This window comes from Vulpes lagopus, chromosome 17 (assembly GCF_018345385.1).
Source record: "Vulpes lagopus strain Blue_001 chromosome 17, ASM1834538v1, whole genome shotgun sequence".
Taxonomy (NCBI): domain Eukaryota; kingdom Metazoa; phylum Chordata; class Mammalia; order Carnivora; family Canidae; genus Vulpes; species Vulpes lagopus.
The window spans coordinates 18883874-18903258 of record NC_054840.1 but is presented as its reverse complement, the minus strand read 5'-3'; the positions used below and the strand labels follow the sequence as shown (position 1 = coordinate 18903258).

At 35.7% G+C, this 19385-nt stretch overlaps 1 protein-coding gene across 1 annotated transcript in view; it reads left to right on the top strand.

The window, feature by feature from the left end:
- CCDC50 (coiled-coil domain containing 50) overlaps positions 1-18039 on the top strand; it is a gene marked incomplete at its 5' end in the record, with an annotated part of 74384 nt that extends 56345 nt beyond the window's left edge. The window contains 6 exons of the mRNA XM_041731647.1: positions 2918-3033; positions 3612-3656; positions 3764-3868; positions 5655-5734; positions 10953-11059; positions 11694-18039. Coding sequence (XP_041587581.1) covers positions 2918-3033; positions 3612-3656; positions 3764-3868; positions 5655-5734; positions 10953-11059; positions 11694-11713 — 473 coding nt within the window. The remainder of the gene's footprint in view (positions 1-2917; positions 3034-3611; positions 3657-3763; positions 3869-5654; positions 5735-10952; positions 11060-11693) is intronic.
- Between the last annotated feature and the right edge of the window lie 1346 nt (positions 18040-19385).

Below are 19385 nucleotides of genomic sequence, written 5' to 3'. Positions count from 1 at the left end.
CACACCCTCATTAACACTCGTTATTTCTTGTCTTTTTGATAATAGTCATTCCAGCAGGTGTGAAGTGCTATTTCATTGTGGTTTTGATTTGGATTTCCCCAATGATTAGAGATGTGGAGCATGTTGGCCATATGTATGTCTTCTTTGGAAAAATATTTATTCAGATCCTCTACCCATTTTAGATCAGATTGTTTTTTTGCTATTGAGTTGTAGGAGTTCTTTATATATTGTGTATATTAACCTCATATCAAATTTGCAGATATTTTTTTCCCATTCCATAGCCTGTATTTTCATTTTGTTAATGGTTTCCTTTTCTATTAGAAGTGTTTTAGTTTGATGTAATCCCACTTGTTTATTTTTTGCTTTTGTCACCTTTACTTTTGGTGTCAAATAAAAAAAAAATCATCTCTAAGAGTTTATGTTCTCTTCCAAGCGTTTTATGGTTTCAGGTCTTATGTTCAGGTCTATAATCCACTTGAGTTAATGTTTTTTATATAGTATAAGTCCAGTTTCAATCTTTGGCATATAGCTGTCCAGTTCTCCAGACACCATTTTTTGAAGAAACTGTCTTTTCCCCATTGTATATTCTTGGCTTCTTTGTCATAGATTAATAGAACATATATGCAGAGATTTGTTTCTGGGCTCTCTATTCTGTTCCATTGACCTATGTATCATTTTCTTTTAAACTGCCTGGAGGTGACAGTCTTATCATCCTGTCAAACCAGTTAAGTCTGTTCATTTGATTGTTTCATTTGAATGTCTTCAAAGTATCTTTGAAAGATAACTAAAAATATTTTCTCAGTGAATTCTGTGATGTAGAGTAAGAGGAGGCATACAAGGTTTAGTGTGTTGAAATCTGAGTATAGGGATCCCTGGGTGGCGCAGCGGTTTGGCGCCTGCCTTTGGCCCAGGGCGCGATCCTGGAGACCCGGGATCGAATCCCACATCAGGCTCCTGGTGCATGGAGCCTGCTTCTCCCTCCGCCTGTGTCTCTGCCTCTCTCTCTCTCTGTGTGACTATCATAAATAAATAAAAAATTTAAAAAAAAATTTAAAAAAAAAAAAGAAATCTGAGTATATCCCACTCTATTTCTTTTAGTGGTGGCAAAATTGAAGGAGCAAGGCCTAAGTGTGATCTTTCGTATGAGACTCAATGAGGTTTTGAGCTACTTACAGAAGTGTCATTTTTCTTTAGGTAGAATAGTATCACAAGCTCTTTTCCACTAACTTTGTCCAACTCTACCTCCCTATCTGATTTCATTTATTTTTTCTAAAATGTTGTTTTCTAGTTATGCCCAAACTAATGATAACTCAGAGGTTTAGATTTCATTTAAATATGGTGCACTTACGGGAATATCCCTCTGTTTCCTGACTATCCCAGACCCCTCAGAAATCTGGGTTAAAACCAGCGTAGCCCAGCCCAACAGTGTAAGATTCAGTAGCTCTGGAGAGGATAGGAAATTGAGGTGGATTCTGTATGCTGAGTAAACAGGTGCTAATAGGCCTGAAGCTAAGAAAGCCAGGTTTAATAGTCTGTATTTGTAGGAAAGACAGATGACTCCATTGCTTTTGGATTTACCACAAAGCTAGGTTTAAAGCTCTACAAAGAGAGACTTTACCAGACAATTTAAATTTCTTCATGTGCCTAGAATTTAGTTGTATTTTTTCTTTCCTTTTTCTCTTTTTTTTGTTTAAAGCAAGTGAATCAAGTGTAGTGAGGCATATTCATAAAAATTGTTTTAATGTATGGTTCTCTTGATGGATATAATAAACTAATAGTTTCAATGCCAATTTCAAATAAGAATCAACTGTTAGCAATCAACCAAACTACCAAAGGCCAGATCTCATCCACGCTACTTAAATTAGAATCCTTGAGATTTGTGTCAAAGATTTTTATGTTTATTTAAAGCACTCCAGATGATTTTAATATATTAGCTAGGGTTGACAACCACTAATGCAAAGATATAGTCAATTAGGAGTAAAAACTTTCTTTTTCCCTTCAGTAACCCATTTGCTGGAAGTCACTATTCCAGATGGTTAATCTTATTTATGGCATTAAAATTTTTTTATTACTTCTGAATACAATACATTCACATTGTTGAATAATTGTAATTTATACAGGATACAAAGAGCGAAATGCCTGTAATTTTTAAGTAAACCTTAGCACTTACCACTTGATTAAAAGTTAGAAAGGGAATATATGCCACTTACAACATTTCAAAGTAAAATGCCAAAATTCCTCATCAGTCCACTGTATTCCTTTTCTCTCAGAGGAATAGAAATCTAAGATCATTCATTATGTTCTCTGGTATATCCTTTATGTTATATCTTCCCTAAAATTTAGCAACAGCATGAACTGATCAAAGATATAGGAAAGATCTAAAGCAAGTGGGGTTGTTGACCATTAGAGCAGAAGCTATGGTAGAGCCACTGGTTGACTCACATACCCCCGGGTGATGCGGTTTCTATTCCCTCTGAGGTAAAGTATGCAAGGCTGAGTTAAACAGAAGGAAGACTCTTGTTTCCTCCAGTCTCAAAGTTTAGCTTTTTTAAAACTCCAGCTCTGTAACTTTGTTTTCTCTGTTTTGTTTGTTTCAGTGACTTAACCTTTATTTCACTTACTGTTTTGCAAAAGCCTCACCTACAGTTCATTGCGTGATTTTCTGCTGTTGAAGAAACTATGTGAAAGGGGAGTTTTGTGCCTGGCAGTTTGGGGTGGGTAACTTTTTAAAAAATGTGTGGATAATCTGCATTGCCACATCTATGCCTAGAGGAAAAAATTATTTCAGGTGTACCCTACACGGAGTTCAGTAGTGGTAGCAGTGTTGTCAGTATTAGATACTAAAGAAAAAATTCTTTAAGTTTTGCACCTTTTCAGAAAACAAATGTAGTTGCCTTATTACATTGAGTTTTTCTAGGAATGAAGCCAAGAGTGATGAAAGAAGCTGACTCTGCTCCGTCACGAGTGGCCCACAGGGATCAGGAATGGTATGATGCTGAAATTGCCAGAAAACTGCAAGAAGAAGAAATTTTGGTGAGCAAATTTTCATGCAAAAGTTTAGGTGATAGTCACTAGATTTTCTTGAATCATTCTTGAGATTACATAATAGGCATAATGAGCTCTATGAGTTGAGAAACTGATACCTTTTTTATGGGTGGAAAAATCAAGACAATGGGAATAGATTGTCCAGTTTTACTTACTGGGTAAGAATTAGCAACAGAATTCCATATCCCTATCTTTCTGTTATTGAATTCTGATAATCCTTTCATAATCTGCTATAGAATTTAATAAAAATAGCCCCTGCTCTAGCCGGTGAAAGTATACTAGCTCAACTTCAGGGATGTTAATTACAATTGGTTTGAAACACCAATTTATTTTTATGGAAGATTTTTAAAAATTTTTTTATTTATTCATGAGAGACACAGAGAGACAGAGACATAGGCAGAGGGAGAAGCAGGCTCTATGCAGGGACCCTGATGCGGGCCCAGGACCCTGGGATCATGCTCTGAGCCAAAAGATGCTCAACCACTGAGCCACCTTGGTGCCCAGTTATTTTTTTAAATGGACAACATAGATTCTAATTACTCTTTTGTGTATTTTCTATACCATAGGCTACCCAGGTGGATATGAGAGCAGCTCAAGTAGCCCAGGATGAGGTGAGTCCATGTTAGTTTGTTTAGCCAGGACTTTTTAGAAATATCCCAGTAATTTTCTGGGATTCCCATGAATTTGCAATCAATGATATTGACTGGATTTTGTTTAGGAAATCGCTAGACTTCTCATGGCTGAAGAAAAGAAAGCTTACAAGAAAGCCAAGGAGCGGGAGAAATCATCTTTGGACAAAAGAAAGCATGACTCTGATTGGAAGGTAAGTTTTGTTTATTGTTTTTTTTGATTTTTGTAATGGGGATTTTGCTTTTAGGGTAAGTTCTGCAAATGTATTTAGGGTATACAAATTATCTGTATTGCATATATGAATCTTATTTGTAAAGATTATTTTATTACAAAAAATCATAATTCTTGAAAAATAACTATGAAAAAATAACTGCTAAGATTGAAAAACTCATTCCATTCCTTTTAAGACCAATTGAGTTGCAGGTGCCTCTGGTTAGGAGCAATCTTAGTTTTACTAATATTTACCTTACAGGAGAATGTAACCTGTACCTTACAGGAAAATTTTCACAAGCTTTCATAGCTCCCTAGTGGCCTTTTCTTTCCTTCTCTTAGTCCTCGGTGTGCTTCTGTTGCCATCCATAATCATGTGCCCATTATTTCTCTTTTCTCTGACAGCTTAATCCATGGCAGACCGACAGATACCACCAATAATCATTGCTTATGTCAAAGTATAGGAACTAACAGCATGAGCTTCACCTGTTGTCTTTTCCCTAGTTAATCAGAAACATTATACAAAATAGTTTATTCTGCTGTAAAGTAATGTAATTGTTGTATGTGGTGGTTGCAAGTTCAGTTTAACAGACTTGACTCATTAGTTACTGTGTGCAGTGCACCCCTCTGGACTTAATAGGGAAGGACAAAGATCTATTTTCCTCATAATACTATATAATGTAGGAGGACAAATAGGATAACAGATAGTTAACAAACACAAGGTCAAAATGACTGAAGAAAGTATAGTAGAAGAACAGCAGAGTTACAGGGGGATCAATTCCTAAGCTAAAGGCCCTTCAGAGAGGGACTTTGTACTAGGCCTGGAAGGATGCAGCTAGAATGTGTGTCCATGACATAGTGATATTCAGCTCTGTTCTTTCCTTCTCTCTTTTTTTTATTCTCTCTCTCAAAAAAAAATTCCTCCCTTGAGTCTCTGGTTCTGTCTCTGTCTCAGCACTGATTAGGAGGAAAAAGAGGACATAGAGACCGTGATGATAATAGTATTGCTCTACTATTTCCTATAGCTCAGTTATTCAGTTGTCAGTCTGAAAACAAATGAACGTATTATTGCCATGTTAATTATTTATAGGAATCTCCTTCTTTTACCCTCTTAGTAATTCAGGATTTTTTTTAACAAATGTATTTCATTTTAGTAGAAGTAGAAGGCTCCCAAATGATTCTGCTATATAGTTAAGCTACAAATAATTGCCCAGGAGTTACTCAGATTCTTTGTTAACCACAAAGAAGTAAGTATTTTTAAGAATTGCAAATCAGGCAAGTAAAAGGGGAAAGCCACATTTCTAGCAAGTATCAGCATTTCTTTAATTTCTAGATTCTGTAATGGGTGCTGGTATTGGTGTAAGTTCGTCTCTTGGAAGGGTTGGATTGAACCTTCCTTAGTTTCCTGGCTTGAAAATCACCATCCTCAAGTCAGATGTTCAGAAATAAGTTTAAGAGCATAGTCCTACACTCCATAGACTCTGGAAGTTCTTGTCAGCTGCTGTGCAGCTATTATGTTAATAATGTGTAGCCAGGCGCACCCCTGCTGGGGAACATGTTCACATGTAGTTAGCTCATTCTCTGGCTGTACTGAGCACTTCCAATATATTTTTGTGACTATATATATATATATATTTTATTCAGTTGTTCAACTGAATGTAAGTAAATTAAAATTACTAGAATTTGGCATAATTTGGATACTTTCTAAACCTAATAATCTTTCTGTTTGTTTGCTGTTTTCTGTATGTTTTTTCTTTTTCTGTCCATAGCCAAAAACAACTAAATCAGCACACTCAAAGTCAAAAGAGAGTGATGACCCTCATCGTTCTAAGAATGACAGGCCAGCACGGTAAGATGACACCTGATAAAGGGGAATGAGGGACTTGACTTTGGGGTAAGAAGATACGGATTTTCTGAGAAGAGTGTTCTTTGAAGAGGAGATCCAGAAATTGGCAGTTGTCAGGGGGTATCAAGTCTTGCAGGATTATTCTCAAACTTTTTTTTCCATTCGTAAATTCGGTTGAACAAGTCAAATCAGGAAGATGCTAGGGCATATAAAAAATGATGTTTTTTGTTAGGATGAGTTCTTGTCTTTGGATTCACTTCCCTTAGCTAAGAATGGATGAGATTAACCATTTTCCCAGTAAAATCTCCAGTTTTAAGGTTTACCAAGTTTCATGGGTACACTAATGTGTGCATGACATTTACAAATGCTTAAATTCATTTCTGCATGAGTTTCAAAGTCTAGGCAAATACTTATTTTGAGACACAGCAGACTTCTAAATCCCACCAGATCTAATAGCTGTGGCTATGGTGTATGTACTTCTTTCTGACTTCTCTCAGTCTTAGGTCATAGTTAATGGAGCAGTTGCTGTCTTTCTACCTCATACCTCAAGCTGGCAATATTTAAGTCTCTGGAGAAGCAAACTTTTTTGGTTTTTTTGGTCCTTTATTGCTTTCTGTTGCTTTTCAAAACAAAACATGATTGGAATAGAAAGAATATTATATACAGAAAGATGAAAGTAACACTAAATACAAAATTTTGAAAATTCTATTAGAACTTCAAATATTGTTCCTAATTATAGTGTATGTATTAACTCTAAAGATAAATTTTATCACATTGAAAGCATACACTGTTATTGCTACTCTTTGCCCATGCTTAAGCTGCTAGACTTGTCAACTTAAAGTGAATATATTTAGTGTCCTTAAAAATCTACATTCTTTTGAGATGCCTGGGTGGCCCAGTCAGTGAAACATCTGACTCTTGATCTCAGCTCAGGTCTTGATCTCAGGGTCATGACATTAGTCCCATAAGTAGTGGCTCCATGCCCACCTACTTAAAAAAAGCCATATTCTATTTTTAAATCCATGGGCTTTCAGAAGATAAATAGCCTTCAGAAGACTACATCAAGTTTGTAAGGCCCTTAGGACAAGAGTAATATATTTTTATCAATTGCTTAAAATTGGTTCTTCTTGTATCTTTTAATAAATACATGCCAAAGGTAGACTTTATTTTCATCCCTGCAATCTCCAGGTAAAATAAGATATAACTAATCTGTTCTCAGTAGGTAAATAGGTATGGTTTATTATGTTTTCTTTAGTCAAATGAATTAAAATAATCTTTTGGGTTTTTCTGCAGTCTTCCAAATTTTGGGGCTCTTTAGAGCACTAACAATTTTGACTTCAGATATGATAGACCAATCTGGAATGTCTATTTTAAAAAATGAATTAAAATTGAAAACAAGTTTCTGAAAATGTAATAGTTACTTTAAAAATATTTGCATTTTGTAGAATGAATAATCAAATGATCCTGTATTAAAAATTGCTTTTGTAAATGAGTGAAAGTGATCTATGACTGGTAGAACTGAAGTTTTTTGTTTTTTGTTTACTTGTTTTTTTTTTTTTTTTGACTTGAAGGGAATATTTATTTGTCTTTATCAGTTGCAGAAAGATTATATGTGTAGATACAGATCTAGATATAGGTGATAAAACTGAGAATTTTATGAAATTGTATTTCTTAGTTAAAAGTTAAGCCTATTATTACAGATTTTATATAACTAATATTAGAATTATATGCATTCTGCTTAGAGCTTTTGGTTTCCTCTTTCACATTTCCTTTTTCTTCCCTCACATTTAATTTTGGTGGATTTAGTTAGCTATTTGTACAGAAAGAGATGGATTTAAGGATTGAAAATCATGGAGCTTCCCAGATCTAGAAGTTTACTGCATTATAGTGTTAATAATAGTAGAGGGAAAACAAGTTATTGTGTAGAGCTTGTAATATTCATGGTCAAAAATCAGTTTCTTTGTCCATTACAAAAATCTTATATTCTCTCTAAAGAAATACAGAATCAGTTGGTGATCTGAATTAACTATGATGCTTTATAACTGGGAAAAATTTCAACTAAGTTCCAAAGTCTTTTAACTGTAGGGTATTATGCTGATAATACTCCCGGTATTTTATTTGCATTTTTCCCTTAGAAAAAAATAAGCATTTTTAAAATCTCATTTAGTTCCTACAGCATTCTTATGAATGTGAAATATATTTATCTCCACTCAGTCACTTATCAGATATTTATTGAATGTCCTAAAAATTGCCCATAGAGTAAACAGCAGTTAGCAAGAAAGAACTGTTTCTTAGTTTCATGAAATTTATCATCTAAACAATTGCATAAATAACCATTACCATGTTAAATGCTTTAGATGAAAAGTACGTGATATTATAAAAGAATGAGAAGACAGCCTAGTCTGTGTATCTAGGAGGGCCTCTTAAAAAAAAATGACTTATTTATTTATTTGAGAGAGTGAGAGGACATGAGCAAGGGGTGGGGTAGAGGAGAGAGAGGGAGAAGCAGACTCCCCACTATGCAGGGCTCCATCCCAGGTCCCTGGGATCATAACCTGAAGCAAAACCAGGAGTTGAACACTTAGCTGACTAAGATACCCAGGCATCCCAAGAAATGACTTTTAAGTGAATTCTTAAATGGATGTGTCTGTATCGCTGACTTAAACATGTAAATCATTTCATGAGGACAGTAGGAAACAGGTATTCCTAATACATCTAAAACTATGAAACAAACTATTGGGTTAGCAAGCTTTTTCTAATTTTGGATGTGAATATCTTTGACTTTAAAATAGCTATCTCCAGCATAACAAATAGTTTGAAATAGGAACACTGGAAGCCATAAACAAAGGTTTGTTTGCTGTGTAGTCAATAACTAAGCAGACAGGGGACACCTGGGGGGCTCGGTCTTATTAGTCACATAAGCCTTGGACTCTTGGTTTCAGCTCACGTCATGATCTCAGGGGACCTGGGATTGAGCCGCACTGTCGCCTTGCTAAGTGGGGAGCCTGAGATTCTCTCCTTCCCTCCCCCTCTGCCCTTCACTTGTGTGAAGTGCTCTCTCTCTCTCTCTCTCAAATCTTTAAAAACAACAACAACAAACTAGACAGCATATGAAGAGAACTAAGGGCATTCTAGATTGATTTTGTATATCCTTATGTGGAGATCCTAGTGGATTTGTGGAAGTTCCGTGTGTTGTTTCACACTTCGGCATCTTTTCCTTGACAAGTTGATGGTGAGGCAGTAATTCTGGGTTTTTGTTTGTTTGGTTTTTTTGGGTTTTGGTGTTCTTGTTTTTGTTTTGTTTTGTTTTGAGAGTCCCATTTGACTTTTGTGTTTCTGGGTTTTGATCACCTAATATAAGAGTTTAACAAAAGAAGAGTGAGTACAAGTCTCTGCTGTCCTGATTACCAATCCTGTTTTCTTGGACCCAAGTTACTTCTTTAACCACCTATTTTTTTGAAGTTGAGAGTTTCTTAATTCTAGAGTCAGATAGTTTGTCTCAACTCTTCTGCCAACTTCTAATACTACTTTTTTAAGGTAAATGTTACAAATGTTAGTCAATAATGAAAAAAACTGTATTTACTTTCTAATATTTGTAAACAGGTTAGTTCAAAGTGAAAAACAAGAAAAATAAAAATACCATATCATTTGTTATACTCACATTAATTATATGTATATATACAAAAGCATGAAAATATAAGCCAAATACCATTTGAAAGTATATTTACACACACACACACACACACACACACACACACAAATACGGATACTGCTGCTGATAAAAATACACACCTATGTAACATAGCATAGGGTAGTGAAGAGCAGAGTGATTTTGAAGTACAGCTGAGTTTGAGTCCCAGCCCTGTCATTTAACAACTGTGTGATCTTGGACAGATCACTTACCTCATCTAACCTAATCTAACTCTAAAATATGTGTATGATAGCTACCATGCCGACTTGTCCTGAAAATTCATTGAGGGGACCCCTGGGTGGCTCAGCGGTTGAGCGTCTGCCATTCAGCCCAGGGCGTGATCCTGGGGTCCTGGGATATCTACCCACAGGGAGCCTGCTTCTCCCTCTGCCTATATTTCTGCCTCTCTCTCCATGTCTCTCATGAATAAATAAATAAAATCTTTAAAAAAAAAAAGTTCATTGAGATCATCTGAGTAGAACCCATAGCACAGTCCTCAATAAATAAGTTTACATCCTATGCTGACCTGTTTGTTGTTGTTTTTTTTTTTTTTTTCCTATGCTGACCTGTTACAGATGACCAAATACCCAGCAAGAGACCTACTGCTTAGGGACAGAGTGAGAAATTTGAAATCACTTGTCTTCTTATATGACAGAGCCCTTTGTACCAAACTTAGCATAACTTTCTGAACTGCAATGTACTTATGTCTTCCAGATTGCATATATGGTTACAGAAAATCTCCCACAACATGGTTATGTATTTGACATATTCTGTTACTGCATCTGGTTCCAGGCTTTAATGCAACATTTAAGTACACCTCTGAGAAACAAAAACCAAAAAAGGAGAGATTTTGTTCTTCATCTTCTTCAATGCCAAATGTTTACAAAAATCTATGTAACATAATTTTAAAATAATAAAAATTTCAGAGTAGCAAAAATTCCCAGTGCTTTTTTACATTTTGTATTATTTTGATGTGAAAAGTTGCCAATGTAGGATCGTCTTTTCCTTTTCTAAGCTCTGCTTTGCCACCTAGTGGATTGAGAGACTTTGCTCTAGATTTTATATGATGACCCATGTCCTCTTCCTCCCCTTTCCTTCTTTCCTGTCCTCCCCCATTAGCTGCCAATTTTGCCCTCTTTTTTTCTTCATTTCTTAACTTTCTGTATTACTTCCCTTTGATCTTTTCTTTTTTCCCTCTATTTCTTCATAAAACCTACCAAAACAAAGGAAATTTCTCATTAATGGCAGTGGTTACACATCTCATTAATCTTGTTTCTCTCTAGTCCAAAGCACAGTGCCTCACACATATTTCTCAGAAAAATGTTTGTTTTTATTGAATTATGTGCATCAAAGCAAAGGAACAGTAAGATAAAATAATTTATTCAAGGTTATGCAACAAGCCAGGAACTAAAATGAGAGTTCTGTGTCTTTGCATTTCTACCAAAATGGTTTTACCATATTTTCCAATGAGAGGTAGAGTTGTAGTCACCACTATTTAGAATATCTCTTTAAAGTTTGACTTCCCTTCAGGCCACCACCACCTACCATGACAGAGGCTGAAGATTTGGATTACACTCATTTTACAAACCAGCATAATTCCACACGTCATTTCTCAAAATCGGAATCCTCTCATAAAGGTAAGAAAAATATATGTGATCAAGTTTGGGATTTTCTTTTTTTTTTTTTTTTTTTTTTTTTACAATTCTCATGCTATGGTGGAAAATCAAATGGTGTCTTATAGATCACTGGAGTGGCAAAATAAGTTATCCTTCCTTTTAGAAGATCATTATAGTATTTTTCATTTGTTAAAAAACAAAAAAGGTAAAACAGAAAACAAAACACCTTAAATTGAATGCAAGATGTCTGTGTATGTGCATTTTCCTCCAGGAAGAATTTGTAGCTTTCATCAGAGTGTGACTATAAATAAAACAAAGGAGCAAAAGGAAAAAAAAGAGTATAGAGAACAAAGTGATAATTATCAGAAGGAAGGGGCTTATCAGAAGGGATGAGTTAAATAGGTGATAGAGATTAAGGAGGGCACTTGTGATGAGCACCAGGTGCCTTACAGAAGTGTTGAATTGCTATACTTTACATACTGTACACCTGAAATATATTCCTAAAATAACTTATTGACTCTGTAAGTATTTTACAATCAAGAACAAAGAAACATGTATAGATATAAAGATAAATGATTTGCCTGACCCGGGAGAAAACAGAGCATTTCTGAGGTTTTTCTTTAATGGTATTTCTGCTTTTTTCTTCCTTTCCAAGGTTTCCATCATAAGCAGTAAAACCCTAGGAATCTGCCTTGAGAACGGACTCACTGTAGCAAACATTACTGGATGATACAGAACGCGTTCCACATTCATTTTTTTCTTTCCTGTGTTTGTATTCCTGGGATTTATCTTCAAGAGTTCTTCTGACCATAAATAATTTTAATTCATTTAAAATGTTTTGGTTATTCTTGATCACTTGGGCAGTACAAGAAAATCTAGCTTCTGAATATTGGCCTCCTCTCTGCTGCATACACTTCCTGGGATATAGTATCTAAAAGCTCTGTAAAATGTCACTTCTGTTAGGTATGGAGTACTGGTATCTAGAGACTAGGCTTTATTTAGCAATTAGAATTTTGTGGAGATTATGATCAGAGTAAAACAATGTTTGGATGCAATGCAGAATAAAAGACTATAAGAAATAGCTTTCTTTGTGCATTAGTATATGGCATATTGAAGAAAGAACCTGTTGTTTTCTGTATTTCTTAGAAAAATTTTTTTTAAAAATCACAACTATAAAGTGTTAAAAAAAAAAAAAAAACCTGGAACAATTGAACCATGTGGTTTTGTATATCCTTATAAGCTTTCGTGGGAGAATTGGCCCAGATGTCATTCTCTGACACTTTGTCTGCTTCTGATTAATAGCAAGTCTTTCTGAGGTATCTGGGCATTGGGCAGATTATTAGTATTTATTGGCAAAAGTTTAATTCTATGAAATTTTAACTCAAGTCTGTGCACTCAACTGAAAGTGAAAGAGTGAAAAACTTTGTATCCATCCTCTTATTTTACTTTTATATGGAGAGCCAAGGGAAGTGGAATTAGAAAAAAGTTTATGTAAGTAATGATGCCATCAATTCTCTCTGGACATAGGTTGAGAAGTTTTCCTCTTGCTTAAAAAAGTAAAGCAAGTGTTTGTTGGCAACCACTCAAAAAATATTTTATCTGTCAATAATCAGATTGATTCAACATAAAGTTGAAGTGGATAAAATGGTTCTTTATCCAGGTATTTGGTTCTATGTATTCATTAGTGATACATGGCATTGGATTCCTTTGTACAGGACCTTTAAAGCCCTCCTTGAGAAATCTAGTCTTTGTCTAGCTTCTAACCTTGTGGAAATGCTTATCTTCCCATTCTAGTTAGTTAACATAAATGGCAAACATGCTGTCTATATAAAAGTTTCCCTTCAGCTTGACTTTCCATTATTTTTTATTGTGTGAATCTGACATTTCTGACATTCCAGTATGGTGTTTGTTTAGGAAAGAAATACATAGGTGACTAGAGAAAAGGTTGTAAATCCATTCTTTTCCCACTGGGAACTGACTATTGTTTAGCCTTATCTTTGCAGATAGTCTTTCAATTGAGGCAATATTCAGGAAGCTATTTAGAATAGTTTCTCAGAGTGGATTTGGGTCCTTTCATTTTGAGAAAGAGCTTTAGTTCCTAAAGTTTTTGGATTGCAGGAACTTGAGTAAAAGGTGCCTAAGAGTCAAGTTTTAGGGAAATGATAATCTAGAAAGAAGCAAACCCTAAAAGAGTAATTTTTGAGAAAAGGTGAAAGAGAAAACAAACAGGACTTTGAATGACACAGATGAAATGAATGAGGCAGAGTCATCAATTAAATAGGCAAAGACACAAGGGATGGAGGTCCTAGCCTTAGTCAAATTCTAGAGGGTGCTATCAGTATCCAAAGCTTAGGCCTTGTTGACTTCTAGTAATGCTATATTTTTCTTTGTCTGCCCTGTGATTTTGTTTCATGTTTTAAAAAGCTTTTTTTGTGTGGTAACTTTAAAAGAAAACACAATGTATCTTTATTTTGATAGGCAAATGTGCAACATCATTTGCCATATTTTTATTTCATGAATGTTTATTTTTCTATATCATACAATTATCAGATTTACTTTAAAAATTCTGCATTTGTCTTGCTTCTCATGTACTCTATCCAATCATATTTATTATTGTAAAATGCTATCGAGGTATTTTCATTCAAAAAATGTTAGGCCACTTAACAGTTAAGTCTTGGATATTAGTGCTTCAGCTGTCTTAGTGAGCAGCCAGCGGTGATAGTTCCCTGTGACACCCAATTCAACATCTGTATTGAACATTTGTTACTTTTTTTTCTTTAGGTTTTTTAAAAATTAGAATTTTAAGATATTTTATTTTTTTTTGTAAAGCAAACACTTTTTAAAGAGTAAAGAGTTATTCTTTTCTTCTTATTAGTTAAATCCTTTTATTCTCACTCAAATATTATAATTATTATTTTTAAGACTATAGAAGTAACTAACAACTGTATTTAAAGGAACTGCCAAACATTCTTCACTGTGTTCTCTGCTTATCACTTTGTTATTTTTATATAAATGCAGAAATACTTTATTCCTCTTTCTACCACTGGAACACACACAATTTAATTTTTAGGCCCACCATGTATTATGCTTTAATGTTGCAATGTAAACTAATAGGCTGGCCTTGGAAATTCTTTCTGTCTCCGTACTTCTTTTCTCTGGAGGCCCCATTAACACTAGTACTGCTGAATGAGCACAGTATGTTATGGAGCCTTATCATGAGGCTACTGGATGAGTACACCCTCTGCCCCCAGTCTAACTTTTTGTAACTTGTTGCCTAGAAGCAAGGTCAGACAAGGGTCATGTTAAATGTTCTGAGTTGGAAAAAATTTGTAGTGTGAAGCCATTGTTAGACATAATCATTTTACGGAAGACTGGACAGTTGCTACATATGCTTTAACAGGACATTGAGATTTTTTAGAAAGTGACTTTGCATACCTTTGAATTGTTTTTTCTCAAGTGACTTTACAACAACCAGCAACAGAGTAATGTAAACTGCAAAAAAAGACTTGTCTATGTCTATGATCAAAGGATCATAGAGAAACACCTAAATTAAAAAGAAAGATCTGGATAGATATTTCCTGGGAGGAAAACCTTTTCAGATTTGCAATGGCCACTTGGATCTAGATCAACATATTCCAAGGTATATGATCTTGGACCTTGTATTCCACTGAACTCACTCTAGAAAATTGTGAACTGGACCTATTTTCCCCTTTTCTTCTCTACTGTGGTCTGCAGCCGAACTGAATGATGAATAAATTCATTGCTGAATTTGTCCACACCTTTCCATCGATGTCAGGACTTTTCAGTATAAATATAATTAACTTCTAATGGATAATTATTTTTCTTCAATACTGCCAGATACTCTCTAATTTTTGTCTTGTGCCAAATTGTTCTTTAGAAACACCTGCTATATAATATGGTGCATTCAGTTTACCACATCAGTGGTTAACATTTTAGGGCCTTGATTTTTAATGGGTATTGCCTTTGTATAAAAATCACTTTGGGGGAATATCAGGATTATTCATTGATGATTTTCTTGAAAGATAACCGGTGATTGGATGTAAGATCTTCCCTCTAAGTAAAGGAGTGAGACCCCCGTGCAATCAGCTTTCCCAGGGACTGAGAACAGAGTAGAACTTGCACTGAAAGGATTTTTTCCCTTTTGGGAAAAGAGTATTTGTGTAGGGAACATTAATGTGAAAGGAACACCGTTCAGGTAGATTTCACCATATGTAGTGTGCCATGTTCTCATAACACCGAATTTTTAGAAACAATCAAAATAACCAAAACCTGTTCTTTCAGCTGAAAGGAAAAAACAGATGTTTAAGGTACTTTGTCCCTTACTTACTGCTCATAGTCAGAGAAGTGACTAGATCAAGTGGACTCATTTTCTTTTCCTATCTGGGTAGTACCTGTGAGTTTTAAAGCCATAACTGCTTACCTTACTATTGATAGAATCCTATTTTTCAAAGCCTTTAGCTTGGAACAGGTAATGTGGTCAGGGAAGAGCAAACTAGAAGACTGTCCTGATAATGCTGCACAATGGGACACAGGGTCATCCAAACTCCTGGTCAGAGAATCTCATTCAGCCCTGATGGTGCTTACAGTTATTAAAGGGAAGAGTCAAGGCTGTTGTTGCTCCTGCCATTTAATTGTTGTTACAAACCCTGAAATTTACTTCCAGAGAAGTAAAAAAGGAAATGGTAAACTAGGAAAAATTCACTTCTGACAGAGTCACTTTTCTGATGAGACTTGTACTTTTTGCTTGCAAGGTCTTGAGGAGCAGTGTGTTGCCTTAAATTAGTTTGATTCTAACCGAGGTCGGTATACTGTACTTCCTGTATGTGAATGTCAACTCTCCATTGAGATATAAAATTCACAGGTGATCACAAAACATCCTTGCTGTCAGGAACTCTGGATTTCCTCCCACTGAGCTGTGGGGGACCTGTACACTGATAAATACATCATTTCATTGAGTTGCCTCTCAATCTCTGAACAAGCAGTGGCATGACCAAAAAAGGCTGGTAGAGGGAGAGTGAGAATTTCCTAGCCAGATTTTTCAGGTTATCGTTTCCTGAATAACTGAGAGTTGACTGTCTATTCTATAGTGACCATGTAGAAGATATTTCCAAACGTTGTGTTGTGTAGAAAAGTCACTTATTGTTTTGTGAGAATTTCACCAACACTCTTGTGTTTTTAAGTGCATACCATTGACAGAAAAAGGGGAGAAAACCAAACAAAACAGAGACATTTACTTGAAATGAGGGATCTTTGATGGGAAGAGTGTTTCTATTTTGTTACTTTTAGGAGAAAATTAACCAGGAAAACTGCTGTGGTAAGGGAGACACCAGAGTGTTTTTGTAAGGTCGTGTTTGATGCCATGAATTGACAGAATCATCTAAGTAATCATGTTGATTTGTTGAACTATCTAGTGCTGGAAACCGTCTTGTTCCCCTTTATATTTGTGAATACGGCCTAGAAACATGTTCTGAAGGCATTTCATATGCTGTTGTTCATTCTCAGCAAACTAGAGGATGATTTTCTCTTTTTGAGTAACTGTTAATAGCATAGTGAGCCAGCACTATGCTGGTTTCAGCATTTCAGATAAGGACAGGATTAATTGTGCATCTTAGTTAGTTAGTGTCCTATCATTCATTGTTGAGGTTCACATATAAAGAACAGGAGAATTGAAAGACAGGGTTTTTGAGTGACATGTCCTTCACGAAAGAGCGAGGACTGATAGCAGTAAAAAGTTAAGAAAATACACCATTACACATTGCATACTTAGGGTATGTTTTTGTTGCACTGAATTTCAGACCATAACTGCTAAAATAGTTTCTAGCTATTAAATTTAGTAAGAGGGTTTTTGATGTCAGAATTTTTTATTTCTGATTGAATTAGCCCCTGAAATCACCGTAGGCTATAACTTCAGCTCTTGCTATAAACTGAAAGCCAAATGCCCTTTTTCAGAAGTAGCTATATTTTTCACCTGCCTCTTAAAGGCAGCCCAATATTTGTTTCATGGAGTATTATAAATAATGAGGAGATGCAGTGGGAAGATAGCATATTAAAATGGTGTTCCACAATGAGAATTCTCTATAATGGGGTTTTCCTTTAAAAGAATCCATCCCGGCACAGTATTATATTTTGAAAAGGTGCTGAATTATAAAATACAAGAGTATGCTCATATAAATCAAGTTGCTTAGGAAATTAGAGGTGGTGCTATCATTTGTCTTACAATTTGGAAAAGTACTTTCCTGAGAGAGAGAATGCATAGTGCCCAGGCAGTTTCAGATTCTTTGGTAAGAAGCCCTTTGGGATCTGGAATGTGGATATGTTTAAAAAATGAGTGAAATATTAATCCAAGTGCTCATCAACTTGTAGCCAAGCCCCAGAAGGAAAGGCAGCTTTGAAATAACTACTTCATGGAACTGAACAGAACCTTAATGGAATACAGTTGTCTGTCTGAGGACAGAAAACGAAGAGGCCACCTCATACCACATGCCTATTTAGAGATTAGATGAAACTGTGAGGGATACTCTGTGGATGCCTTAAAGGTGACTGGTGTTGAGTACTGGTGGGTATGTGTGCACCCATCTGGCCTAGGCTGACGGAAACCACTTCCGTTCACCTTCACACAGCACGAGCTGTTCCTGCTCATAACCTCATTGAGGAAAATGAGAAACATGGTGCTGGTGACTTCCGCGTGTCTTGGGAGGTGAGGTGGTAACGTCACTCAGCACTCTCCAGTGCTCAAGCCTCCCCCTTAAATGCCAGTTCTACATCTACATTAATTCATCTATGCAATCTTGTGTTTTCATGGTTTGTTTTATACACGTTTGCCCATTTGATTCTTTAAATAATCAGGTCTAACATTAATATTATGAATAATTTTTAAACCAAAGTATGTATATGTTTGTGTGCTTGTTTTCCTGGATGGTTTGAGGCAAACACCAATCTTGTCCTTCTCTCTTAATAAAGTCATCCATTTGTTAAGTCAATGGTCTCATGTTTTCTTTATTGCATTCAAGGACTTGAAAAGTTCTGGGAAGAGGAAAGGAGTATTTTCTTTCCTTTATGAAGTAACCCTAGTGTATATTTGTTTAATAACAGCATTTTCTCTTATTCCAGTTCCATCCACTTTCTATAACCATGTATGACACTGATGATGCTATCTAGTATATTGAAATTGTCAACAAATACTCCCAAATCTGATACTGATAGCTAATATGTTGAAGTCCTCAATAAATACTTCCAAACCTAAAGTTGCTTAGAGAAGTGGCTTTGTATGGTTTGTGGCGGTTCGTGACTTAGTTTGATGTATTTGGAAGAAAAACAGGTAAGTGGATGTTCACAGAATAATACAAGTGAGTACATGAGTTCAGTAACTCAAGTCTGCAGGATACCTGATACTCCATGGATTTTGATAAAATAGATATTAATAACAACTACTATTTAACTTTTTATAAGTTCATTTTTCTTTGTTTTGATAGATTAGCCATGATATGGAAATCAGTGCTCCAGAAGTTAGGTTTCTTAAAAATAAGAGGTTACTAGCTTCCCTGGAGCATATTCTCTAGGCCTTAGTTTCTTCTCTGGCAAATATAATAGGAAATCTAAATGATCTGTAATATATCTATCCTGTTACCACTACCAGATGCATAAGGCACACCAGTGTTGTACAGATGTTGAAGAAAGTTGGTATGTTGATTTCAACCTGGGTGAAAGTTGACAATGAAAGAAGTTGACATATCTACAGGCCAATTACAAAACTTAAATATGTAATTAAAGTAGCTCCCTTAAATCTGTGGTAGAAGGTACCTGGTATTCTTGGGTGGGGTTTGAGTAATATGGCTGAGTATGACGTTAAACTGTGGCCATGTGGTGTGTATGGAGAGCTGTGGCACGCTAGAAAGCCCCCTTTTAAAGGCAGCAAGAAAATATTCAGCTCCTACACTTTGGAAATTGGGTGTAATATTTAAGGAGGCTTTGGATTACTTACAGGGTAGGGATAGAGATTTGAAGACTGTTTATTGGCTCCTCCTATGTATCTAGGCTACATGCTTAAAAAAGCAAAGGCTGCAAAATAGTGTCCTGAATACATCATTAACAGGAATAAGGAGACCTGGGTGCTAGTCCTGGCTTTGAACTTGCTTCAGGACCTTGGGACACCACTTACCCTCTCTAACTCAGTTCTTTTATATAGAGTAATAAGCACATTGCAGGAGAGTTGGGGATGTTAGGCTTGACTCCTGACTGAGGAGTCAAGCCTAACATTCTATAATGCCTGAGGAGTCAATGTTGACTAGATTCCTTGAAAATGGCCCAGAGAAAGAGTAGCCTCCCA